General features: G+C 50.5%; 1 protein-coding gene across 2 annotated transcripts in view; it reads left to right on the forward strand.

The window, feature by feature from the left end:
• Nucleotides 1-21245, forward strand: part of SLC9A3R1 (SLC9A3 regulator 1) — a 33630-nt gene extending 12385 nt beyond the window's left edge. Inside the window, exons 2-7 of one of the 2 annotated variants that reach the window (XR_006275513.1) lie at nucleotides 9473-9634; nucleotides 12600-12753; nucleotides 15742-15799; nucleotides 16778-16818; nucleotides 19150-19248; nucleotides 19863-19913. Coding sequence is in view for 1 of the 2 variants with exons in the window: in XM_038371836.2 (XP_038227764.1) it covers nucleotides 9473-9634; nucleotides 12600-12753; nucleotides 16778-16818; nucleotides 19150-19248; nucleotides 19863-20030 (624 nt within the window). In the remaining variant the exon portion in view is untranslated. Of the gene's footprint in view, nucleotides 1-9472; nucleotides 9635-12599; nucleotides 12754-15741; nucleotides 15800-16777; nucleotides 16819-19149; nucleotides 19249-19862 lie in introns of both variants that reach the window. The other variant, XM_038371836.2, reaches the window with a different exon arrangement.
• The last annotated feature ends 6428 nt before the right edge of the window (nucleotides 21246-27673 follow it).

Below are 27673 nucleotides of genomic sequence, written 5' to 3' on the forward strand. Positions count from 1 at the left end.
TAGTGTTCTAACTGGCCCATCCTTCCTCTCTGAGAAAGGTGTTAAATTCATAATGGGTGGTGATGGAATGAGCTGCCCATAGTGGGGAGTCCCTCCCCAGCCCTGTCATTGAGTGGGTGGCTTGTGCACTGCAGCATGAGGGTTTATAGTGTTAGTTTAAAAAAAAATCATGTCAGCTGAATATCTTCATTATCCATATAACGAATCCAACCCCCTTTCAATCATACTAACCCATGGCAGTAAGCTCCACAGGTTAACAAGCTGCGTGGGTGGGGTCACTCCCTGAAGTCACTAAGGCTAAGATGAGAGCATGACTGCAGTGTGGGTGGTGGTTAGCAGGAACCGGAAAGTAGAAGCCCCAGATGACTTTTTGCTGGGAATGTTGAAGCATGGGACTATAGGCAGAGAAAAAGTTCTGAAAGAGAAGATACCCCATCATTTGTAGTTTTCCATCTTACTCTCTCTCGTTCTGCCTCATTTCAGGCCATTATCCTGCGTTCTGGAGAATAAAAGCTTGTTTGTGACTGCTGGCACTGGTCAGGTGAAGCGTTACACTCGGATACCATAGTGAAGGACACCTTCATATCTAGGTCTTGCTATTTATTACTTGTATTGCAACACAGTCCATGAGCCACAGTCATGGTCCAGGGCCCCACTGTGCAAAGAAGTAAACAAATGCAGGACAAAAAGTTCAGAAACACCGTTCCACGCCTGTTGCAAATGGCAATCGACACCTCCTTCAACACAAGGCCTGTCCAGCTATGTACTCTGAGTCCAAACAGCCTCACCCTGTCCATGTTGAAGTAGCTTTGGAGTTTAAGTCCCATTGACTTTCAGTGGGACCTTGGAGCTTATGAAGATTTTACCCTAAGTCTAGAAGAGTTTTTTATGTTGATATCTGATCCACGGTGCTCCCCCACACTTAAACCAAGAGAGCTGGACAGTTTAAAACCTTTGGCTAAAAGAGTGCTGAGTGATTTTGGAGTGTCAGTCAAGGGCTGAGAAAGGGGTAATGTACAATCAGCATTTAAGAAGCCAATGCTACCTCCTGTTCCCCAGTCCCCACAGCAGAGCTCATCACTGTCCGATGTTAGTCCTGCCATGGGGTATCTTGGATTTGCGGGTCCCTCCCTACCCGGAATCTCTGAATCTTGCCTTAACCTATCCCTCCATGCCTACCCCGGGGATCCCTGGCGGAATGTGCCCACAGGAAGTGGGGAGTCCCATGGAAATGGGGGCAGGATATACATTTTGTTTTCAGAGGCTGCAGCGGAAACGCTGCGTACTCATGGGAGTAGATTTGCACGGAGTACGGCAGATAGAGAGGTGCTAAAAAAAAAAAAAAAAAAAAAACAGAACAATCAGAGCAGTTGAAATGGTTTCTTGGCCACCGAGCTGCGTGAGAACAATGGGGGGTGGGCTCAGCATTCAGAGGAGACGGCTTGGTTTAGTGTCCTTTCTGGGGGGGGTGTTGTCTTTAGAAAGGCCCCAGGCCCTTCCATTCTGAAGCTGAAAGGGAGGCTCGTTAGAAATGCAGCCCCTGCTGTGGCGGGGGCAGTGCAGGGAAATGACTGGTGTGAATTTGGCACTGGGGGATACATTCCGTAGCCCGGGGTTGAGGGGAAGGGAGGGGATGAATTTTTCAGCAGATCATAAAGATCTTATCCCCCACCCCCCCAGAAAAACTCTTGTCTTTAAATTCATCCCCTTCAAAGGCCCTGTTTAGCCCCCGACCCCCTGCTGGGCAGGCTTGTGGTGAGGCCTGAGTTAATGAGGGATCCTGCCTTTCAGAGGATGAAATGTAATGAATTTATTAATGACTTAGTGTATTTATAAACCACCCACGGGACTCGGCCGCACCAGCCATGCCTGTGCAAAGTCCTCTTCCCTACACCTCCCAGCTCTTGGCTGAGTCCTGGCTCCGGGTGCTCCCCGTGGAGGGAATAACCCGGCCTCCCTGCTTTGTTCGGAGTTATCGGTGGGAAGTAACTGGCTGCCTCTGCCAGCAAAACGGAGGGGGGTGGTGGTGGTGCGTGTGCACACAGAGTGGCGCCATCTCTCTCGCGCTGGCAACAAGCTGGGGCAGGAGATCCGGTCTTGCTCAGACTCTGCTGTGATTTGTCCTTGGTAAGAGGCAAACTGAGCGCTGCTCATGGCACTTTTTCCACCCCCTGTTAGACTGGGGCCCCTGTTCTATACACTACCATGAAGAAACTACAGCACATTGCCCTGCTGTCCTTATGAGCTCTGTGCCAGCTGGTGCAGCAGAGGCAGGGAGAGAGGCTTCTTTCCAGCAATCTTGCGTGCATCCCAGGCTGGATGCATTGGCAGCAAGAGGTCCCTTTGGTTAGACTCCTCCTGAGGCTTATTTGGTTTTGGAACTTCAGGATACCAGCCTCTGATGAGCAAGAAGCTGCATTTTGGAAGCAGGGGCATAACTCGTACAGCGGATGCGAACAAGTCTCCCAACAGCAGAAGCCCATGAATTGATATTTTAAAAAAAACAAAACAAAACACACAAGAGCAGCTAAGCTAGAAGGAGGGAAAGGGCAGAATGCAGTCCTGCAGCTTGCAATAATAAACTTTTTATGCAAATCTTAATTGCTGGTGTTGGTGGCTGGGTATTGCAGTGAGGGAACGCTGGAAGTATGATGGGTAGGTAGGTCAGGGACTTAACATCGTGCCCAGATCCAGAGGGTGATAGCTGCTTGTGCTGGGAAATGGGGCTGCAATCCCCAAGCCAGCATGGGTGCAAGCCCAGAGCGTTTGATCCTATCAGCTGCTACGGGTGGGAGAGGGAGGTATTGTGCCAAGTACTGCTGTCATTTGACTATGTGCTTTTGCAGACACTAAGCCTCCTAGCGTCTAAGCTAGAGCCTGGGGTGTTGTGCAAGGTTTGCTTTACGCTGTCTAGATCACTGTCCAAATCAGATGGTCGCGGTTACTGTTCCAGGGCTAGCTGCACCTCTGATCCTTCTCTGGTCTTTGAGGGCACCCCCACAGATGTCAGGCCCTGTGCTTTTATGGGGGTGGGACCACATGATTCTCCCACTCTTAGGCTAAGTCTGTGCTGTGAGCTGGCTGTCTGATTCCCAGGTTCTACAGGTGTACTCGCGCCAGCTCTCCTGGGCTACCGGCCCCACGCATCGACCATGCTTCCTGGCACCTGGAAATCTTCCCTTCAGGAGCTTGTGACTGGCGATAAATACAGTGACCCACCCAGCCTTCTTAAAGCAAAGGTATTGTTCCTTTAACCCCAGGAGCAGAGTAACCTTACTGGGAAAGGATTTCAAATCAACAGGATGGCTACGTGCAGGGCTATCTTACTTGGAGTCTTAGGCAGGAGTGTCTTAGTCCAGGCCCCCAACCTCTGGAGTCTGGGTTTGCCTTAGCTCTCCGTCCCCCTGACCTGGAGGGACTCTTCCAATCCATCCAGCCAAAGTTCTTCGCTTTCGGTTTCATGGGCTTCTGGTCCAAACCTAGTCTGAGCTCCACTGGGTATGAAATCAGAGCATCAGAGTGAGCAGCAGGGTGCTTCCCGAGGTACCCGGGACTGAGGCACCTCGCTACCACTTGCTCTCAGTGCAAGGAAGCCATGTGTCTACCTGTCGTAGTTCAGCACCCTACTTCGCCGGCCACAGACAACACAGTCACTCACATCAGGACTAAGTCCTATCGAGAGTGGTGGTTCTCAAACTTACTTGATCGGGTCCTCCTCCTTTGTGCCTGTAGTCATTTACACCCCCACCCCCACCTCCCGCAGCAGCACAGAAATAAGGGTGGCAATGTGAAAAGTGACATTTGTCCATATCAGACTTGGTGCCCCTTTACCACCCTTAATTCTGTGCTGCTGCTGCCACCCTGGGGCTGACAGCTGGAGCCCCACCACCTCCAGAGGACGAGCCCGAGCCCAGGCTGCCTCTTGGTGCGGGATTGAGGGGGTGGGGGAAGGAGAGCCCAAGCCTGAATGATGGGGCTCCAGCTGTCAGCCCTAGGGCAGCAGGCCTCTGGCTGTCCACTTTATCCCTGCCTCCCGGGTGGGCATGGCCCTTCTGCACGAGCCCCAGCCACCCAGGGCTGACAGAGCTCTTCATTTAGTTATTTAAAGGGCAGGCGCACAGCTTGCACCTTCCTTGACACGTTCCCATACCTCCCGTGGGCTGTGAGAACTGCTGATCTAGACCATCCCTGACAGGTGTTTATCTAACCTGCTCTTAAAAATCTCCAATGATGGAGATTCCACCACCTCCTGTAAAATAAAATCATAACACCCATTCTAGAACCTAGACTTATTTAAATAGATACCTTCACATTTTACAGAGCAAGGCTCACTCCAGTCTCCTTCCAGTGTTTTTTTTTCAGCCAGGCAGGCTGTGATCCCTTTTTCCTGAGGCCAGCCACACTGCCAACTTGTCTCCTCAGTGCAAGATATGGTGTCTCTCCCTGCAACCCCAGATGTATCAAAACAGTCCTTTGAGCTTTATTCATAAGCTGGACACCCTCCTGCTATGTGTTCCTTTCTGTAGATTCTGCCATCTCTTGTTGATTTTGTAATCTTGATTAGCTGGTGGTGACAACGTGTGTTAATAGACTTCCATTGTGAGAGAGACAATGGCCAGAATGAGAGATAAGCATCTACTACCCCCTGCCTACCACAACCTCCTGGTGACCTGCCTTCAGTTCAATGCTTTAGTTTCCAGTATAGACACATTGCTTCATAAATACTATCCATACGTACATTTAGCAATGATTATGATGATCAGTGAGCTCTTGGCATAGACCTCACATGCCACCCTTTGGTGAATTATTGTACATATACTTGATTTAGCGGATCCATGGAAAGCTCTGTGCCTCTGCCAGTTAGCACAAGAGGTTCTTGAATCACAGAGGCTCTTTCTGAGAAGTGTATATCTTGTTCCACCTCCCAACACCACGCTTCCTGCGTGAATTTCATGATAGTGCTGCTGTTGAATTAACTCAATATATGCATGAAACAGACAATGACCAGGTTAATAATATTCACAGATTATTACGAGCAGCTCCAAATCCATCTGTCCTCTGTGCGGCATTTTGGGGCAGGTGTCAACAGGCATGTTGAGAGTTGGTTCCTCACTAAGACTCTGCTTCAGAAGCAGTTTTGATCTCCAGATAAAAGCAGTCAAGGAAGGCTGTGGGGTGGGGGACACTCTAAATCTCTGGGGAGCTGGATATTCTTTGTCTCCTGAGAAATGTTCTGTTTTACCACCTGTGTTGACTTGGCCATACTTTGGCCTCTTCTCAAATTTTGCAGTCACTGAGAGTTTCCCCTAGTAGTTAGAGCAGGGACTTGGCATTGTTGGGACACCAGGGTTCAACTGAGAACTCAGAGTTGCTCTAGGCCAGTGATTCCCAAAGTTTAACAACCTGTGAACTCCTTTCACTAAAATGTCAAGTCTGGTGAACCCTCTCCTAAAAATGAATATTTCCGGGGATTTTCTCCTTTACCCAAGTATAAATGATAAAAGCAGTGATCTTGAACATGTAAAATTTGTTTTTATGGCATGCTTATTGCACACTATTTATTATTTATCATTACAATATTTGTATTACATTACAAAAACAGCAACACTCTTCCAAGATCTCTTTCGTGGCTTGTATCACTTGGAATAAGCTTGTTATAAGACAAGGCGCCTCTGTTTCATCAAGGAGTATCGGATGAGAAACAGCAGGAAGGTATTTAAGAAGCCAACTCAGAGAGTTCCTCCCACACAAGCATTCAGGTCTTGAGCAGTCCAGGCAAACAATGCACGTTACAACAAAGCTTAAACTTGTTCTTCATAATCATTTTACAAACAATACTAGCTGCCTATTTAATTTTTAAAACCGCAAAAAATATCCACCTCCCTTTCCATTTCTTATAAGGTGTCTTGAAGTTTAAATCTCCTCAGTGTGATAGATATGCTTGCTTTGATCTGCTTAGCTCTTGGAAGTCCAGGGGCTCTGGGCTGCTGGCCCCATGCTGCCTGGGATCCCTAGGGACAGTTCTGTCTGCCATTAGGGAATTTTTCTCTGAGAACCCCCTGTAGCTTTTCGCAAACCCCCAGGGGTTCACAAACCCCAGTTTGGGAACCACTGCTCTAGGGAAGCCACAAGCTGTCTGCCTTGTTTACCACCTGTAATGTGGTATCTACCTTATCCTCCAGGGAAAGCTGTTCCATCACTGATTGTTCTATTCTTGCTGAATTGCTGGTGGATAGTTTCAAGACGGGTAATTGGTCGGTCTGGTTGGAGAGCCAATGAAGCTTGATATTCACTTCATCCTCCTTCACCTCCTCCCTACCCGTGTCCTTCTCAGAGCTTTACTGTAAATATAACGCTGGTTTCAATAAACACAGACTTGGCTGTGATCCACATACCCACCAAGCTGGGCTACTAAATTCTGTTGTACCCAGCAGCGTGGCTATTGGTGTGTAATAGAAAGGGAGTGGAGGACACTGGGAGAGGAGGGGAGGTTGAGCTCAGAGTGACACTGGAAACTGATGTTTCTCCTTTAGCAGAGGTCTGACTGCCCATGAGAAATCTAATTCCAGGGATGGGCTTGCTTCAGCTCTTCAGAGATGTCTGGCAGATGGATCTCTTCTGGGCCACTGGATGTTGTGGGGCCATTCAGATTTTTGCCTGGTTATAATAACTCTTGGGGGAAGGAGTGCAAGCCAGGAGCTGGCTGGAAGTGTCACGAGGTACTTGTGTAGCACCATCGCTGTAGTGTCTGAGCACCCGCCAAGTATTGAAAAGAGGAATAATTTTAACCTCTTGCTTCCTGGCAGATGGAGAAACAGTTTGACTAGGCAGTAGAGTACCTTGTTGTTTGTGTGTAAAGAGCTTGCTGACGGAGAGCCAAGTCAGGGGAATTAGTTTTTCAATTCATTCTGAAAGGGATGGTGAGCCCCTCCTGTGAGGGGGAGAGCTGTGGCTTAGGTCAGTTCTGTCTCCTGCATGATGAGCCTTCCCCATTGTTCGTCATTAGTTCCACAGTTCTGGTGGAAGGTAGCTATTGCAGGAGATCATGGCCATGGAGGGGGTGACGTGCTTGCTCCCAGGGAGCAAGGGCTGATTCCATGGAAGGCTTTGGAGATGAGGCTAAAGACCTGGAACTGGACTCTGGCCCTGGTGGTGATTGTGGTGACCTGTGTGCTGAGCAAATGGGCCGCTGCTCTGTGTCCTAGGAGTTTTTCAGGGTGTAGTTTCTAGACGTGAGTTAGTCATTAAATCTGGCTGTTCCATGTTCCATGGGTGGCTCTCTAGCCAGGTCTGCTTGATGGGATGGGATGCAAGCGCCTGGCTAGATGGGATGAAGTGGGTGTCTTGCTGTCCTGGCTATTTGGGCGTCCTCAGATAGCAATGAGGCCACACTGTGAGCTGAATTTTCCCGCGTATCTGCCCATAGATTGGACGTTGTTAGAGACGAGCTGAGAATGTCTTGATAGCTAGACATAGAGCTAGAGAATCAGTCTGCCCTGTCAGGCTTTGAGCCAGAAGCCCTTATTGTGTTAGATGCTAAAACCTCATTCTCCCAGGAAACTAAATCTGTTTTCTGGTGAAGTCGCACCTGACTGACTCGGAGGCCCCAAGAGGAGGGAAATGAGCTCCAGTGCTCATGCAGGAATCGCGGCAAGCTTGTGATGCCAGCTGCTCTGTGCTCGCTGCCGGTGCAGGTGCAGAAGCTGCTGTGTGCCTCTCGGTGAAGGGAAGGTTTCTGAGTAACACCTCTTAGTGTCACAGTGCAGCCTCGGGGTTTCAGCCCTTCGGAGATATCCCAGTGTGAGGGGCAGAGTGGAAGGCAGGCTCTGCTTCTCGGATTTAAGCATCTGGCATTGAGAGAAGGGCCAAGAACTGATCCAAGAGGATCTGAGTTGTTGGGGTGGTAGGAAGTGGCCCTGCTGACACTACTCCCTTGTTATCTGGTTTGATGGTGGAGGAAGGATTCAGGGCAATGGGCTGTTTTTAAGGTGGGAATTAGTAGAAATGGCACCCGAGAGTCCCTGATGTGCCTTGCTGGGGGAGAGGCTGTTCAGGGAGATGAGTCCACAACTTGTATCTGTGTGTAGTCCGACACAGCACAGTCTGTTCCCCTTTAAGGCTCATTCTGGTACCCTGCAACACCTCTCGAGTCCTGGAAAGAAATCCGCTAAAGGGGGATTGTGCTTACATGAAAGAGAGGGGGTGTCTTCTAAGCACAGGCATTGGAAGGGGCTCCTGATACAGACCACTTTGATGTAGTCTCTGGCTTGACCTTGCTGTATACTCGCCTGGCTTTGCCATTTGAACAGCCGCGCAGAGCTGGGGCCTGAGTATGTTTGGGCAGCACGGTGGCACTGTCCACGCCTGCTGGGAGTGCTTGAATCCCTCTCTAAAGAAATCTTCATGCTCTGTAATCTGTTTGGCTTCAGTAGGCTGCATTTCAAGGCCAGGTGGGTGGGTCGGTTCCTCCACCCTCCTGCGGCAATTATTTCTAAAGCAACCCTGAGTCCTGCAACTGGAGGTAAACAGCTGGGTAATGAAATGTCAGCACTCTCTGCCATCTGTGGGACAGGCCAAGGATGGGAGGGTGCCCTCCCTGGGAGAGGAAAGGACATGAATATAATACACCCTGCACTTCGTATCGTCGAAGCATTTTATGAAGACTTCACTCCTCTGTGATGCAGCTAACTCCTGAGTCCGTTTAAACTAGGGATATGTTTAGACTGCAAGGGAAATCCAGGTGTAGTAGAACTCAAGTTAGCAGACCCTGGGTTTTTTAACCTAGGACTTGATCGTCTACATGTATTTGTAACACCAGGTTAGGAGTTGTTGAATGCTCGGCCCTAGCCTGGGGCTCCAGCATCTGCACTGTATGGCCCCGAGTCCAACCACCCGTATCCCAGACTTCCTAGCACCCTCCTAAAATGTGGCTGCTTTAGCCCCTAGTTTGTGGTGCAGTGTGGGAAAACTTGACTGTCCAGGGACAAAAAAAAGTCAGCCCGTGGGATTATGGAATGCTTTTGGTGGACTCCCAGAGCATGAGTCAGTGGGGCTGTCTACATTGCAAAGAATTAGGGCTTGAACCCTGGGTCCCGCTTTGACTCAGGCTCAGACCCTCCAACCCTGTGGGGTCCTATAACTTGGATCCAAGTTCTGAGTTAGGGCAATATGTGTGTAGACGGAAGAGGGATTAGGCTTGAGCCAGAGTCTGAACCCTGGGCTTGCATTGCAGTGTAGACCTACTGTAGGAGATGGAGACACAAAGGCTGACTTTCCAGTGCTATGTACCTAGTTGATGGCAGGCAGGGCTAAGACTGGAATGCAAAGCTGTTGGCTCCCATTCCTGTGAGACCACTTTGCTTCTGGATGGGTGCTGATTCAGGCCTGGGCGAGTCTCTGATCTTGGGCTGTTGTTAGGAGGCAAGGTAAGTGACTACTAATCACCGCTTTCGCGTGTGTTCCTTCCCGGCAGAAAAAACTGCGACCTCGTCTCTGTTTGATGAAGAAGGGCCCTAACGGCTATGGATTCAACCTCCACAGTGACAAAACCAAGCCGGGGCAGTACATCCGGGCTGTGGATCCAGACTCGCCGGCTGAATCGTCAGGGCTACTTCCCCAAGACCGCATCATTGAGGTACATTCAGGAGGCGGGGGCAGTGCAGTGAGGGGAGAAGGAGAGAATGAGTGGTGAAGCATGGGAATGGCTGACGAGGTCGCAGAGAGCAGTGCGTGGTAGGGGCCTCCATAGGATGCCAGGGGGATGGAGATCGGCAACATCATGAAGATGCTGCATTCCACATCTTGCACCCACGAGCATAGTCATCTGAACTGGGCCCAGACTCCTCCTCTGGGGTTAGTAACGTGGGTAGTTTCTTTTCCCGTGTAAACTAAGGAAAACTTGAGTCTTGCAGTCCATTTGCTTGGCGCCTGTTTTTATTCATCAAGAAATGAGTAGTTAGAATCAGCCTCTGCAGTTTTCAGAGTAGCAGCCGTGTTAGTCTATATTCGCAAAAAGAAAGGGGGTACTTGTGGCACCTTAGACTCTCAAATTTATTTGAGATAAGTTTTCGTGAGCTACAGCTCTACAGTGTGGCTTTGTCTATGACTTGAGTCCTGATGCTGGCCCAGTCATCCTATAGTCACAACCAAAGTCTCTGGGATGGACGCACCACCCACCTTTCCCTCCCATGTTGCTGTCTGGGGCCAGGACATTACAGGAATCCCTTCACTGCTGGCAGTAGGAGGATGAATCTGCAGTGGATCCTGTCTGACTGACAGCTCTGCTTTCTAGGGCATGGTATGCTGAGCATGTTCAGGCCTGATATGTATGCCAGGAGACGGCAGAAGTGCTTTCCTGGCCGTGTAGGAGCCCGTGTGGCAGCTGTCCCCCGCCTGTGTGTACACAATGCCTCATGCTCTTGCCACAGGTCTATTGCCCAGCCTGTGTGCATACACTGCCCTGCGCTCCTGGCAGCTTTGCTGTGTAGTCCTGTGCTAATCACTTAGAGAAAATCTGATTTTAATGAGGTTTTGCTAGCTGCTCTGCTAATCCCTGACAGGCTAGCTCTGGGGACCTGCAGGGGCTCAAGGGTGGCAGAGCTCTGGCTGCCATCCATGCCAGGACAACCAATTACAAGCCTTTCTCCAGGCTACCCCGCCTTCCTAGTTCCAGATGTGCCATTGGGAATACCCTCCACAGAGCTCGCCAAAGACTTCCTGGCCCTGGTCTCTAAGCCACTTCAGCTGTCTTCAGGCCATTCCCAGGTGCAAGTCTCTGCAGCTCTGTTCTGACTCAGCCTGCTGGAATCCCAGCAGGGCACTGATGGGACAGTCACCACCAAGTCACTCCAGCCTTCCTGCCTCCCCCTGCCAGCTGCTCACTCAGAGTACAGGTTAAATGTTCATGGTGGGACATGCTGCCCTTGAGCCAGCTGTGAGGCTGTGTCAGTTTGTTCTGTTAAAAAGCCGTTGTCTCCAGCTGGTCAAATCCTTTCCTATCCTAGCAACCCAAGTGCCTTGTGCTCTCTGCAGGGAGGGGCTGTGAGATGGTGAGTTATGGGTTAGCCTTGCTCCCCACAGTCACATGTGCACAGCTGTAGAGTAGCGGGATGTGTGGGGGGAGAAGTGTGGATTTCATGGGAAGCAGCATATGGGCTGAGCCACTAGTCTGAAGTTCCCGAATACAGTGTAAGGCCAATAGGAAGGGACTAGATGAACAGATTTTTGGGGTATGCTAGTGATCACTACCTCTTGGTCCAGAGACTTCTCTTTCCTTCCTTGGGTTTCCATCTCAGTCTAGGGAGACACTACAATGCTTTTAATCTTCTATGATCATGACTGGGGCCTGGTCTACACTAGAAACTTTTGCTGGTATAACAGGGTTGGTTAGGGGTGTGATTTATTTATGTGACATTTCCGTACCAGCAGAAGCCCTAGTGTGGATGCAGCTATCCTGGTATCAAAGTGCTTTTGCTGGGATAGGTTATTTTGCTCACCAAACTGGTACAAAGCTACAGTGGCAAAAAAGTACCCTCTGGCTGCTATCAGCTATGCCTACGCAAGGAGGGTTTGATGGGGTACTTATGGTGGCAAACCTTTTCTAGTGTGGACATAGCCTCAGTTGTCTTTCTGCTGCAGGCATTCTTCCCTGTCCATAAGTTATAATACAGAGGAATGGGACTTGTGAAAAGCCTCTGTACTCGGAGAGCCTGGATGCTTGTTTCTGCTGTCAGCTGCAGATCTGCTCAGCTGCAGCCACAGCACAGCTGTGTAGGAAGGAGCACGGGTCAGCTGAGTTAATGTAGTCAGTGTCCTATTCAGAAATGAGGCGTGCAGCTCACAGCTGGTAATGCTGAGGAGCGGTCCAGTGATTGGTTAGGTCAGGCTGAGAGAGGCTTGTGCAAAACAGGAAACGTTCATAAATGTGGCGAACTTGCAAGACTACAGAACCCCGATCTTTGTGTCCAAACCCCAGATCTGACCTCTGTGGCATGGCTAGCTCTTCTTCCAGACCTGCTCTTCTTCCTGGGCAGGCTTTGCCAAAGGGCTCGTTGGAACCCATTCCTCCTCCATCATTGCTACTTGTAAATTGGGCTGAATGCTCAGGGCTTCCCCACTTAACATAGAGCCAGAATATTTTTGTGGTGACTTGTCTGAGGGCAGCCTGGATCCCAAGTGTGGCAGTCTGATAAGAGAATTGGTCACAGAGTCTTTCTGAAGTGCGGGATTTGGGTGGAACAGGCCAATGGAAGCTGAGAGAGGAATGTCACAACATAGATCAAGCATCCGTTCCTCTTGTAAAGTGGTGACTGTTGCCTGTCCAGACTAAGGGTCTGGCTGTTCTGAGCTGCCAGACAACAGGAGTCTGACGTAGGCAAGAGTGAGTGTGTCTATTGCTTGGTGGCGGGGGACACCTCGCAATGTACAGCCCTGCAGTAGCCTGCCTGTTCCCATACCAGCTGGGCAGCAACTGAATGGGATAATAGCCAGCATGTGATTGGTATCAGCATTTGTCTAACCCACAGCCAGCCTCGTAATTCAGTATGAATCTTCTTCTTTCATGGTCTTTCCTCTAACTCTGCCCGTTTCCCTTCTGGTAGGTGAACGGACAATGTATGGAAGGGAAGCAGCACTCTGACGTGGTGACGGCTATCAAAGCCGGGGGAGATGAGGCCAAGCTGCTGGTGGTGGATAGCTTAACAGATGAGTTCTTCAAGAAGTGCAAAGTTGTTCCCTCGGAGGAGCATTTGACAGGTGACCGGGTAGCAGCCGCAGTGCTGGGGCTTGTTTGTGGTGCTGGGGAGGGATGGGTTTTACCTAGACAAGGCTGCAAGGTTCTCTGCGAAGGGGTGGCTTAAGGGGGGAGATGGAGGCTGAGAACAGAAGGTTTCCTGCTTATGAGTGGCTTCATTTCCTGTCCAAAACGAGAGAGGATAGAGATCTGTCCTGGTGAGAAGTGACCTCTGTAGCATCTCCACACAGCCCTTGGTGCTGACTGCTTGTGTCCTCTCTTCCTAATCCACAGCACGTAATTAGTTTCCAAGGTGCACTCTGGTTCGCCAGCTCCTCTTGCTTGCCAGTTCCATGGGAAGCTGGCAAGAAAAATCGCCAAGACTTAACCCTGAAGGAACATGACATAGCTTGCACTGGTGTCAAGCAGCCAAATTAAAGACTTTCTGCCTGCAAAGCTGGAAGCTACCTCGCAAGCCAAAGGCCTTTCTGGTTTCCTTGGCATCTTACATGCCAGCAGGGAACGATCTGGCACTGTTGGCCTGGCTCCCTTGCACTCGGTCACCCCACGCCCTGACTGTGCAGGCGTCTGTCTGGCGTTGTGTGAATTTTACAGCTGAAATGGTTAAACTTTGACAGGGTTTATGAGAGGAGGGGCCCGGTTTTTCTCTCTCTTCTCCCCCCCCCCCCCCCCCCCCCCGGATCAGAGTGCAGGCCATGTCAAGAGCATGACTGGCCTCTCTAGCTCATGGTCCATGCCCTCCCATTATCCCAGAGACAAGGGGAACGCACTCCTCTCCGAAGATTTACGTTGGACTTGGTGCTCCAGTAACTGTATCAAAAATGGTAATTCTACCCCTGGGGAGGCTTAAGGGCAAAAGCTTATGGCCCAGCTGTCCCTGCCACAAACCACCTCTTCTAGAACATGTGAGGGTCTTGGCTTGAACCCCTTGGCTGCATGAGAGCTAGGGAGTCTGCAAGGAGGGCCTCAGCATCTGGCAAGACTAATAGTCGCCAAACAAAATAGCAGCCCAGTGTTAATTGGGCCCTGGTGACTGGCCTAAAGAGCTTTCTATTGGGCCTAAAGAATGCTTGTTCCAATAGTTGGATTTCCTCTAGCGGCTTGGAACCCTAGGATGCCAAACGAGTGGAAGCTGGCCAGACTGAGAGGCAGTAGGGGTTAACACTGCAGCACTTCCAATGGCCGGAGTAGGTCCAGGTTAGGCAATTCTGTGCCCCCTCGGTCTGCCAGCAACTGGCAGCGGAGAGCTGGATTTTGCTGGGTGCTAGCTGCTTGGTTAAGGGCAGGAAACGCTTGCTGAGGGTCTGAGCTCATGTTCTGGAGAACTAGATTCTTTTGATGGGGGGGTGTATGTGAGGAGGGACTGCAGCAGAAAATCCAGCACTTCGCCACCAGACTCTGAAGATCTGGGTCCAGTGTGCAAAACCCCTAAGCAAACAAGCGATTTTGGGCGGTTTTTTGTTCTGCTTGAAACATGCCCTCCGATATATTTACTTTCCAAATTCAAACCCGGCCTCTGAAGAAGGATAAATCTTGCTTAGTAGCAGAGAAGAACTGCGTGGCCAGTGGCGCTAGGGGGTTCCACAACAGTGGAATCCGGTGCTTGGCTCTGAGGGAAAAGATCAGTTTGCTGAGCAGACGTTGACATGAGTCTAATGAGCCAGCCGGAAATCTCGGGAGCTAGACACAGGTGTCTGCCACTTATATCTCTGAGCCTCCACCACCCCTGTGGGCTGAGCCTCTGCTGGCATGTGGGGTCTCACTTCAAGCCCTTGTTCTGCTGGAGGGGAGGAAGTGACCTCCTAGGTCACACTTGAAGCACATAAAAAGAGAGTCACAGCCTCACCGGGGGGGGGGGGGGAGAGAAGCAGGAAGCTCTCTGGAATCTCTTAATTAATCCTGTTAACCACCTCCTTCCCCACCAAAATAGCCTGGCCCTGCGGGTGGGTCCGTACCGAGATGTTCTAAGTGGCCCCTCAGAATAGCATTGCCCGGGACGGATGCTCAGCTTGGGTTCTGTGCCTTGCCCGGGGAGCCTTGAGATTCTTGATGGGGCTGATGTGAGGGAGGTTAGGGGAGTGGTGCTTTCTGTGGCATCGAATCTCTTTAAAGCAGGGGGTGGGCTGGGCTAGGTTGGCTTGAAGAAACTCCCCTCCTCCACTCTCCCTGCCTCCATACTGGTGTCTGGCTGCAGGTGGTTATGTCCTATCTTCTTTTGCTCTAGGAGTTTCCCATGAGCTTTCCTGCCACCTGAGTTCTTCATGCAATGACACTTTGACAGGGCCTGCTGTCCAGTGGCTTGAGCAGGGGTCAGGGCTGCTGGGTTCTGTTCCTGGGTCTGCCACTGTCTTGTTGCATGGCTTTGGGAAAGTCACTTTACCTCGGCACTGTAGCTTATCCACCATTGAAGTGGGTCTCGTAAGGGTGTTGCGAAGTCCTGAGATGGAAGATGCCTACAGGGCACACATCCGAGTCTACATCAGCAGCCACCTCCTTGGGTTCATTGCACTGGTCGCTTGTCCCCAGTAACATAGACTCGGGACCTAACCCTGCAGTGGAGGCTCTGGCCATATGAGATTGTGAGGATGTGGTTTCCCCACCACAGCCCATGTTCTCAGTGTGTCTACAGCCTACTGCTGAGCACTGGGCTCAGCCATTGTTTAGTGTGGGTTTGAGAAGATCGGTTTTAACTCTCTGCACACGCACCGGGCTAGGCAGAAACGAGTCCTTGTCTTTGCTGCACAAAAGGGGTTTGGGTGGGGAGGTCACAACAAGATCACTGACATGCAGTGGGTATCCTGCTGCAAAATCCTAGTGGGGACAAAGGACCAGAGTCCTTGCCATGAGATCTTAATGTGAGGTCAACACTCTGCCCCGTGCCCATGGTTCACCTCCCCTCGCTGCATCGCAGTGAGAACTGCAGAGTCTTATCTCCACTAGGTTTTGCCGGCATTCATTATCCTGCGGTAAAAACGCTCCTTTTTTGGCAGGGAAGACGCAGCAGGTCCAGGGTGCAGTGGCAGATAGAGGGGCTGGATCTTCTCCATGGTAAACAGCAGCTTTGTCCGTGGGGGGAGGGGGAGCCAGCAGTCCCCTGGATGTTGGCTCCTTGGTTGCCTAGCAATCTAGCTTTGGGGGCTTTCTCGCTGCTTTTCTCCCTGGGAAACTGAACTTCCCATAGTAAAGGGGAGAGGAGACACTGCAGGAGGCATGAGCCAGCCTATTTACTCCAGGCAGAAAGATCTGAGTGCCCAGGGTGCACGGGGAGGAATGAAAGGTCTGCCCTGCGCCCATGGGGGGGTGAATGCAATAATAATGGGGTTCTACTTTTAAGCAGTGGCTGGTGCTTTAAGATTGCAGGGTGTCTTCAGAGGTGCTTTTTTTTGTCTTGCTTCCTCCTGGTCTGTGGCAGTTCTGTTGAACCATTTCCAGCTTCACTTGAGAGGGGTGAATTTGCTCCCACCTGGTAGTGGCAAGTGTCGCTCAGTTTGAGAGCTGGGAACCTTCAGCTGGCATTAGTGGTGAATACGAGCTGGTTTTACTCCGCACGCCCTGCCCCCCAGGACTAACTCTGATCACAACAGGAGCTGCTCTCTCATGCCAGCAGTGAGGAAGTGAACGGCCATTGGATCTTTCTGGGTAACTGGGAGTGGCATGCTGGGCAGCTGCTGATCTGGCACAGGGAGGCTGTAGTGGCATTCCCTTTTGGATGCCCCTCCACCACAAGGGGTGATTTTATGGGGAGTGATGTGGGTCTGACGACTCTGCCGGTACAAAGGCAGTCTCTGTGCCAGCCAAACGAAAGCATCGTCTGCAGGATGGCACAGCCTGCCTTCCCCCTAGCTCTGTGCCTTTGGGGTGCAGTGCCTAGGCAGAGCTGGGAGGCCACTGGATAAGCAGCCCCACGTCTACAATGATGCCAGGATCCCAGTGCATGGATGTACGGCCGAATAAAGGCAATGGCTGCTGGTTAAGAGAGGAATTTGCAGGCTCTTTGTAACTACATGTCTGTGTCTTCTACTCCAGGTCCCTTGCCAGAGCCAGTTGCCAACGGCGAAGTAGAGAAGGTAAAGATCTTGCCAAGTCTCAACTTTTATAGATGGCATCTAAATCCCACGTTTGCTGCCACTGCAACATGCGTGCCCCTCTGCTCCACTCCAAAGCTGAGTGACTCCTGGAGCCTGTCACACTCCCAGCTTGCGTTCCAGGGCAGCGCTGACCTTTGCAAAGGAAGGGAGAACTGACTCCTTCAGTGTCAGCCACCGAACGCATTAAGACGGGCCCATCTCTGCCTAGCTCCACCCCTTCCCGGGGAAGAGAATGGCCCTTTCTTTAGGAAGGGGCTGGACTCCAAAGGCCTCGTTACTTCCAGTCTGGTTTGGAAAAACAAAACCTCATTAACCGTGGTGCAGAAAGGAAGGCGTCCGCTCATTAGGGCCTGCCGGGAAATCTTAATATTCTTCAGGGAACAGAGGGAGGGGAGATGAGACAGGCTGCTGTTTCAGACTAGGGCAAAATGCCATGGGTGAGGAATAGGCAAATCTTGCCACTGGGATTGGTCCATCAGTTTTCCTGACTAACTGGTGGTGCCAGCGGGTGGAGACAGCCTGGATATTGGAGAGGGGCCAGGGATCAAGGACAGATTCCTCCACCTGGATCCTTATCCAAGTCTAGATGAGCTGTTTCATGTAGGTGTAGAAGCTGGGGCGGAAAGAGACTCAGCATATGAGTCCCACGGCTGTTATGATGGGAACATCGGCACCGGTACAGAGTTGGGTCTGGGAAGTAGTGGGACTGTAGCTTTTCTCCCTCCCCGCACCCCTCCCATGGGTGCATCTGTGGCTTGACAACCTTACTGGCCTTTCTTCTGGTGCACTCCCTGCCCTAAAGAACCTCCAGGTGTTCTCTGCACCCACACTCACCTGGGCCTTGTTTGCCTGGGGCTTGGCCTACACACCGCGTTTGGACCTGTTTGTTAGGGCTGGGACTTTCCTACTGACGTGGTTACAGCGGCACAACTCTTAGTGTGGACACAGTTAGACTAGGATAAAAGTGCAGAACGGGCAGGAACAAGCTAGAACTACAAAATCACAGAACTGTGTCCACGCTGGGGCGCTGTGCCCCTTGAACTATGCAGCTTTCAAGAAGGGTGCGTAGGAGTAGCTCTCCAGTGCAGAGAATGGATCTTGTACCCTTGGGGCACAAAGCAACAGTGCTTAGACCCTAGCCCTGGAGCTGCGATGTGACCAGTCCTTCTGGACGGCAGGAGAAGGGAAGGGGTCTCCACGTGCCCTCTCTCTCCCCCCTGGCCTATACCATGCTAAGGCCAGAGGTTGAGGCAGCACAGCTGTTGTGTTTAATCCTGTCCAGCTCTGAACAGGAAGCACTGACGCCTGTCCAGAAGATGCTTATTAATCTGCAGCCTGTCAGCAGCTTATGTGCTCGGAAGAAGGATTTCCCAGACCCCCCCACTTACTGGGCCCGCTGAGGGAGGAGCTAATTGGAATCAACGGCACTCCGCTCTGCAGGGAGTCGCACAGACCTTCTGGACGTAAGAGGAGATGTTTGCATCTCCCTCCCCAGGAAAGCGCTTAGTTCCCTGCAATCCATGGTGGGGCCCTGAGCCTTCCTGGAGAGGATCTCGCTTTTAGTGAGATTCCAGTCCAGGTGAGCGGTGTTAAGGGGAGTTCTGGCATTTGGGCTAATCCTGCCTTGGTGTTTCAATCTGCTTTCCCTTCTGGCTCCTGCTAAATGGAGCTGAGCAGATGTCAGCCCCTCTGATCCCCTGAGGAATGGAAAGCCGAGGGGGTGGAGTACAAGTTCTGGAAGTAGGGCTCCTCCGCCATAGAAATCTCTAGGGGTCTGACGTATCATGCAGGGCAAGTGCCTCAATCTCTCAGAGAAGCAGGAGAGCTGGCGGAATCTGCAGATGATATTTGGGGCTCTGCATTAAAAATTACCAACTCATCTGCCTCTACACTGCCCAACACTCCCACCCTTGGGTGCCTCCAGCTCCTGCAGATCCACCCAGGGCCCTGCCTGTGTAAAGCACCCCCAGCACAGCGTACCTCTGAATCTACTGGCCATTGACTGGTTCATAGAAGTTGTTCTCTTCCTGAATAAGGTAGATCACTAGATGTTTTTTGTGCACAGGCTGTTTCAAGAGGGTAGTATTTGGAACTGGCCCTGCCATCTGCTGGCAGGCATTACAAAACCTTCCTCTCAATATGACTTCAGTGTGAGTTTCCCTCTCCTATAGGGGATCCACTGCACAGAGGAGAGAAGTGGTAGGAATGGCTGGGGAAAAGGTGGGAGTGTGCCAACTGCATGGCCTGCCCCTCTGGCTGTGTGTGTGTGGGGGGTGGGGCAGCTCAGGGTCTCACTTGGTTTTGTTTCAGGAGGACAGCAGAGAGCAGCGGCCGGAGTCTATGTCTGAAAGTCCATCAAGCCCCGAGCCAGTGGCTGTGTCCCCCTCTTTTAAAGAAATCCAGAATCAGGTATGGCAGGGTGCCTGCTCAGCAGGGCTTTGGGTTGCACCTGGGGGGCAGCTGCCTGATTTGAAGCAGAAGTGAGGAGCGGGCTAGGATTTACCTCCTTGGCTGGCGGGATGGGACAAAGTTGGGGAGCCAGCACCTTCCTGGTGCATGGGAAGAGACCTTTGCCTCGGAGACTCATCACTTCTCCTTGATGGAACAGCAGGAACCCTTGTATGTAGCAAAGGGCTTATTCCCTTCTCTGACCAGGCCTGGCAAAGCATCACCTGTGCCAGAGAACAGCCTTGCACAAAAAGCTCTCTCTTTTTAGGCTCTTAAATAAAAATGGCCTGATTTTCAAAGGGGTAGTGTGCGGGCCACTCCCCTTGAAACCAGGAGAGCAGCACATATGCAGCACCTCTCTAGATCAGGCGGCTCCTCCTTAGACACCGGGGGCCATTCAGAAGGTAATTGTAGGCAATCTGGTGTGCAAAGGGTGGCTTAATGAAATAGCCTGGGCTCATGGCAAGGGGAGAAGACCCAGAATCGTGAGGGATAGAGGCAGACCATCTGCTTGAGTGTGTGAGATCACGGTGGGATGCTCAAACACTCACTGTGCCTGTCGGTCACCTTTGCAGTCTGACTCTCAAGAGAAGGAGGAAAAGCAAAACTCCACGCCTGATCCACTCCTGGACCTAAATGTTCCCCTGTCTGTGGCCAAGGAGCGCGCACACCAGAAGCGCACCAGCAAGAGGGCGCCGCAGATGGACTGGAGCAAGAAAAATGAACTGTTCAGCAATCTCTGAAAGCCCCCCGACAGGAGAGGTAGCAAACTCTCCAGCATCTGACCCAAATCTCCACCAACATCTCGCTTTCTCCCCAATCTCCAGTTTCGTTAGGGAGCGGAGTCCTTTCCCCTACACTTGAATTGCACAATTTGGTTTTCTCTACTGTAATCTAAAGGAAAAAAAAAAAAGCACAATGGCTCCTTTTGCAAGTTTCCAGAGCAGTGTTAACATTCAGAGAACCACAAGATGTTTGTGTGTCTCAATAGCTTAGGGTTCATGTGTGGTAAGGGGTTGGACCATTCCACGGCCCCGAAACAAACCCCTATGTGTTTGCAGTGGGCATTGTGGAGCACCTTTCATTCTCACTGGGTTTTTACTGAAAGCTTAAATCCATGTAAATGCAGGGAAGACATTCAGCAATGACGTGGGATTTTGAGTGCCTGACTGGAGACTCCTTAAAGGGGCCTGATTCGATGCTCAGTTCTTAAAGCAGCTTAGATATATTTTCAGGTGTATCCAGCTGAGCACCCAAAATCACTGGACATATCTGAATATCTCAGCCTTAGGCTTCAGTGTATTTTAAGCTCCAGTTTGGCTAAGAACCAAACAACATTCCTTCCAAGAGTTACTATTTGTTTAGGGTTTTTTATTTTATTTTATTTTATTTTACCTGTGACCTGGGGCTTCCGTCCACAGTGATCCACCCTGCATCAAATCCCCTGGTCTGAAGGTACCCAGAGGGCACTACATTTGAATCGGTTTAACCGAGCACTTGTGTGAATGCCATGAAACTGGTGTCCTGAACACACCTCACAGAACCATTTGTCCCAAGCCCACTGGAAGTGAACTTTCAAAGGATCCAGCTCCCTAGAGTAGCTGAGAAGGGCTTCCCTTGCCATGTTATACCCATGGGATTTGTTCCTGCAGGGGAGGGGTGTTTGGAGCAAGCACAATGACCAATAACTGCAAGCGGGAATCTCCTTTGATCTCTGGTTACTCCTGGAGACCGAACGATCAGAGTTTTGAATACTGAAATGTGTAACATAAAGGTTTTTAAGTAGACTCTGTCCGTTTTCTGAAATGAGATGTTTCCATTCATGCTGATTTATAAGGGGGGGGAGGATTTATTCTGTGGCAATTTTTCCCTGTGGATGTTTTGTTTTCCGTGTTTGTGATTGAGGTATTGTACTGTCAAACTCAAGAGAAATGCTCTTTACCAGGGAAAAAAACAAACCTCCTGACTTTGTGTGTTCATTGGATGGCTAAATCCTTCTAAAGCGAGCCGCCTGGGGGCTCTGAGCAATCCCCTGATTGTGCACCTGGGCTGCACTATGGAGAGAGACATCATGTAATTGCCCATGGCTCCTTACTGCAGACGTGTTTCAGCACCTCCACCTAGCTGCCTTTGTCCTGGAACAATCCTCTCTCATCTGCCCTGACATGCTGCCCCACTGTGCTTGTGCATTGTGGGGGAAAAATGTGGACAGCACCCCTGTGCTGGCTCAGCTAGTGGTGCAATGCATTTTGGGATAGCCTCCTGCCAGGTAGGACTGGCTTACCTGGTTTGGCAGGCATAGGTGAGCAGGCCTCCTCTCTCGACAGAAGGGGCAGTGTTAAAACTCTGCCACAGCCCGGCCCCTGAATGTGTACCCACCCATGTACAGTAGGAGCAGCAGTCAGCCATGTACGAGCTCATAACACTATAGTGTAGATAGGACCCTGGGGCAGGGGGAATTGCACTTCAGGAAATGTCTGCTCGTGGGGTTTGTGTGGCTAAAGTACCTGCCTGTGCACTGGTCCTGGTAGGGGTAAAGGCCATCAGCCCTACCCTGCCCCTTATTTTCAGAGTAAGAATAATTGCCTTGGGTGTGGCTCTGTTTAAGCCCCTCCCTCCATCAGAGCATGGGAAATTCCAAGCCTGCTGAAACTGGTGGTTTAAAGGTTTCCGGTGCATTTGGATGGTGGCACTTTGCAATGTAGTGATGCATTCTGGGCCAACTGGCCTGCTTCTGGAGCCTAGCGAGGGGCAGGGAGGGAGAAGAGGGATCAGCTGGACCCCTCTGTGGGTTAGTGTCTCTGGATTATTAAAATGCTCTCATCCCTGCTGCTCAGGTTGGTGGGAGGAGATGCCCGTGAGACTGCCATGTGTACCAGCTGTAATCTGCTAGGGCTGTTGCTGGAAAGGATTCCCAGGGTAGGGTCACAGCAAGCCTGAGGGACTGTCTTATCTCAGTGTTTACTGACCTGATTAGAGGGCGGCAGCCTGTAAAGGCTCTGGGGAAAATAAATCAGCTGCTCTGCAGTCCATCCCCATTTTCACAAGACTATGCACATTCCAAAACAATCCCAAGTGGACCAGGCTAGTAAACATGGGGGTTGCTTCATCCGAGCCTGGTCCACTTGGGATTGAATTCCAGGACTTGACCTAGCAAATCGCTAAGGTGTGCTCCTGACCTACACCAGAGCATGCAGGTAAGCGAGGAGCCGCTGGCCGTGGAAAAGAGGAGCCTGAGATGGGACTGGGAAAGGAACAAGAGAGGAGGAAGCATGGAAGAAAGGTCTACTCCCATACATCAGACACACCCATGGCGATGTAACAGCGTTTGGTGTGCAGGTGCAGACCAGAGGCTGGGAAGAAGAGCAGGGGAAAACAAATGCATGAGGGCCTCCTTAAGGAGCAGCAGTTGCTGGAGGGGATCATGTTAGTAGGCAGGTAGAGTATGCAGATTTCTAAGGATGGGGGTGACTTGTTTCCACGCCCAGATGTGTATGAGATGGGCCTGTCTTGGGCCTGTTGATGAGCAATGGCACTTGGAGTCTAAAGGAGGAAAGCTACAGTAAGCGAGAGGAAGGCGATAGCTGCAGAACAGTGATGCCTAATAGCGAAGGCAATGGTGGGTAAACTTAAAGGACTGACGCACTGGCAAGTGCTCTGTCCCTTCTTGTGTGGCTTGGTCTCATAGCATACAGCCTCCTACTGGTACCAGTGAACAGAGTTGCTTCTTTAGCTCCTGGCAAGAGGCATGTCCTTTGGCTGAAGATCCTGGGTTCCATCCCTGGTGGAGGTGATTTTGTTTGGAAGCCAAGTCAATGGTTCCTGACTGGGAGAATAAGATTAAAATAAAGGGGAGAGCTGGACAAAGGAGTAGAGCTATGATCAGAGGACTCCACCCCTGCCCCGCATTCTAGCAGGGCAAAGGTTTGGTCTGTGTCATAACGCTATCTCTACTAAACCAGAGAGCAGCCTCTGTAGAAGATGATCGGTTACAGAAACTTTACTCTGACTCCAGTGCCTGTCTCAGTGGCGTAATGACTTTACTAGGAAAGCTGAACTAGCGCCGTGTTACAAACCAGCTCCCTGGTGGCAATAACCTGGAGTCTGTACTCTGTGAACAGCGAGATGTCCCTTAGAGGCTTGTAGTGGAGGAAATAGGCCTTTGGAGGGGAAGATGTCCAGTGAAGTGCTTGCAGAGCCTGGCTGCGGGCACAAATTGTTCCGGGGCTGCCACCTTGTGGCTTGAGCTTAGCAGCAAAATCGGTGTTTGCTGCACTATTTATATGTGTGCACAATGCTGAGTAGCTTAAGTGGGTTAAACAGATAAATCCTTAGCCTGCAGAATGTACAGCTGAAAGACGTGGGTGAGTACAATGCAAAACTAACCCAGACGGCTGTCTGGTCATAACTGCAACATCTCACGTGGCAGGACTAGTTTTCTAAAGCACTAGAAACTTTCCAGGGCTCAATTACAGTAGAACCTCAGAGCTACAGTCAACCACACCCCTCATTTGGAACTGGAAGTATGCAATCAGGTAGCGGCAGAGACCAAAACAAAAAAAGCAAGCCAATGCAATACAGTACTGTTATATACTACTAAAAATGAAAGGAAAGTTGTTGTTGTTTTTTAAAAAAAGTAATGTTTGTGTTTCATTTAAATTAAGATAGCTAATCTTTATTTTTTAATTTCATTTAAATTAAGATTTTTTTTTTGTTCTGCATCGTAAAGTTTCAAGCTGTATTAACTCAATGGTCAGTTGTAAACGTTTGTTCAGAGTTGTGAACAACCTCCATTCCCAAGGTGTTGGCGACTCTGAGGTTCTACTGTATAATGATGATTGCTCTCCCCCAGCTCTTGCATTCATGGTTGGTGGTGGAGCCCTACAAAGCAGGATCTCCTCCATCCCCTTTCGCTGAGTTCTAATGTGTCTGCTGGCTGATCAGCTGTAAGCAGACCTCACGCCCAGCTGTTCAGAGAACGGCAACCTCAAGGAATTTGGGGGTGTTCTCTAAATGGGCTGCTGCTCCTGCCCACGTTGAGAGCCCCACCTTTTCACTGTACTTCAGACACAAAATGGTGGACTTTCACTTGATACACCTGTGGTGAAAAATACCCAAGTGCCAAAAATTCTGTTGCTTGATTAAGAACCTATTTTCCCTGCCCCCCTCAACAAGAAAAAATAACGTGTCCAATGGTGCTTCAGCTGAGAACTTAATGGAGAATTTCCTGACTCGTGTTTTGTTTTTCACACCAATCTTCATTCTGCCCAGTGGGCCATGTGGATGTGAAGACATCTGTCTTGTCCCTTGTCTTTCCGACCACTGGTGAAATTGTGTAGAGAGCCCCTATCTTCCCCTCCCTCACACACCAGCTATATAGGCCACCAGTAGCTAAATTCCATGTGATTGAGTAAATATGCTATTGTCCAGTAGACAGAGGCTAATGAAATGACCTTTTGAGGTGCAGGTGTGTTGGCGTTGGAACGTAACTGTGGAAAAATGTCTTGACTCTCACCTGCCCGTTAGATTCTCCCCGGTGCGTGGTTGGTAAATTTGCAATATCCTGGACTGGGGGAGATCGGCTGCAGATGGTTTGATAAGTGGGAGGGCCAGAGCCCTTATTAGGTGAGGAGCCTGTGCTGCTACAGTAGTTGGAGCTTTCAGAGGACTCAGGAGGAAGGTGAGTGAGTATCTCTGTTTCATGCTTTTGGCCCAGAGCTGTAGATTTAGCTAGTTTAACAAAAGCATTGGTGCACATTTTTAAAATGCACAGGTTACATTTTAAATGGGTGGGTGAACAAAGCTTATTATGGTGAAGGAAACCTGACCAGCAGAGAGGAAGCTAAAGCCGGGTGTTTCTAGCCAGAGCTTTACAAACCCTTAACTGACAGGGCAGTGTCATAGAATCATAGAATATCAGGGTTGGAAGGGACCTCAGGAGGTCATCTAGTCCAACCCCCTGCTCAAAGCAGGACCAATCCCCAACTAAATCATCCCAGTCAGGGCTTTCTCAAGCCTGACCTTAAAAACTTCTAAGGAAGGAGATTCCACCACCTCCCTAGGTAACGCATTCCAGTGTTTCACCACCCTCCTAATGAGAGAGTTTTTCCTAATATCCAACCTAAATGTCCCGAAAGGGAAAACCGACCGACTAAGGTGCAATCAGAGCTAGTTTACAGCCCTGGGCAAAGATCCTTTCCTGCCTTAAAGTGACTGGCCCTTTTCTGAGGAGCTACCTCTGGGGCATTGACCAGGGCTGAGGGGGGCTAGGATAGAGAGAGGGCTATATACAATCATGACTGAGGTGGAGAAAGTGAATGTGTCATTTACCCCTTCATGTAACACATGAACCAGGGGTCACCCAGTGAAATCAATAGGTAGCAGTTTTAAACTAAAAGGAAGCATTTCTTCACCTAGCACACAGTCAACCTGTGGAACTCACGGCCAGGGATCTTGTGTATAAGGGGTAGGGGCAAACACTTTAATGTCCATGTTCATTAACATTTGATGGAAAAACGGCAAAAATTCCATGGACATGCCATGCCATTCTTCAGCCCGCTCTGATTTGAGGCTTCTCTACAGCTTTAGCCTAGCTGAGTGCCAGGGAAATGAAATACTCCTGGTGTGGTAATGCCAGCAGGGGGTTATTTCAATAACCTTCCAGGGAGCAGCTGGGGAGAGGAGCAAGTGTATGATGCAAGCAAACAGCCAAAGTAATCTGCAGGGCAGAATACGTGCCTCCCTTTGAGCCATTTGGGGAATCCAGACAAATAACGGAAACGCTTTAGAAATCAGGAGCACCCTGCAACATGTCATTGATCAGAAGTGGGGCGTGCTTGTAATTTTAGCCGGGCTCGACAGGTCTTCATTCTGCCCATAAATTCTAATGAATTGAACTGAGAAGCAGGCTCAGACATCCACACCTTCCTGAGCTAGGCCCTGTAGTCCACAGCTGTCTGCCCTTTCCTCCCCTGCAATACCCCTGCCCTCACACCCACAGAGCCAGGGCTGTAATTTTAGGTTGCCTCGTGGAGGGTTCTGCTGGCATTTGAATTCAGGACCTCAGGCAAGAGCCATGTCACAGGGCCGTGCAGCCCAGCTCCAGGAATGATGGATTTCCCCCTGAGTCTGGATCTTTTATCTGTCCCCAGAGGCTGCTTGCAAGCAGCACCTCCAAAGATCCCAGGGGTTAAGACCACTGCTGCGACAATGGACAAGAACAAGGGCCTGCTGATTAAATGAGTGTCGTTCTTCATTAAGGAGTAACCAGGTCGGAAATAGAGGCACGGATGACTGGGGGCATCCTCAAATAAGCAGCAGCCCTGGGAGAAAAGCCTATTTTGTTTGTAGCAGCTTTGCAGGGAGTCAGGTCACGGCTGCATAGGGCAATACCCTCCCCCCTGGAAAATGACAGGCCCTGACTTTGCTGAGCTAGTGACCAGTGGAAGCAGATTCTGCAGAGGGCAGGTAGATGTTGCTCAAGACCTCAGATTTCACAGATCATATTTCCATACACGGAGCAAATCCCTCCATTCAGATCTGTTCTCCAAACCTCCTGACTTCAGCACTCTTCTGCTCACTGGGCATTTGGGGAATTATTTATTTACTCACTACAGCTGAAGGCTTAGAGGGAAGATTTATCTCGTGACTATTGCTGGTGAGGTAGCAGGAAGGAGCTGGTAGACAAAACACACGTGAGTTTCTCTGGGGCCCCAGCTCTGTGCATGGGGTGGGGGGGAATAGAGAGAGGAATCAGCCAGCGGTTGTGTTTAGAGAACTCTTGGCCCCAGACACTGCACTGAATTGCTGCCGAGCTCCAGGGTGGAAACAAAGGGCACAATAGCAACACCACCTTGAGGAATCCCAAACTGTTCCCAGGGCCAGCTGCAAATGCCAGAGCCACCAGATCAGCTCACTTGACCCACCTCAACCAGGAGACACCAGGTTGTTTTTTTAAACTCTTCTGAGGCCTTCTTTCCAGTGTATGGCAACTTCTCCAGTGAGCGCCCAATGCTCTCTGGACCCAGATGGAGATCATGCTAGTGGGGGAGTGTGGACGACAGGAGCAGGGAAGGTGGGGGGAAGGTGCTATTGGGTTGAGAGAATCTTGAGGAGGTTGACAAGGGTCCTGGGTGTCTCTGGTGGAGGAAGCACAGAAGGAGATGGAGGGTTTCAGGCAGGTGCCATAGGACTGAGGATATGGTGAACGGGGTTAGGGATCTGCAACAGAACCTCCCTAGTTCATATGTGTGACTGGGCAAATCCCTGGGGAATTGATGCGTTTTGCAAATTAGCGAGTAAGCAAACAAGCAAGATAGCAAATCATCTCTGTTGACGCACTCTGCCTTTGTTTTGACAACCACTGTTCCATTTTGTTTCGTTTTGC

The sequence above is a fragment of the Dermochelys coriacea genome, chromosome 14 (assembly GCF_009764565.3).
Source record: "Dermochelys coriacea isolate rDerCor1 chromosome 14, rDerCor1.pri.v4, whole genome shotgun sequence".
Classification (NCBI taxonomy): Eukaryota; Metazoa; Chordata; order Testudines; family Dermochelyidae; genus Dermochelys; species Dermochelys coriacea.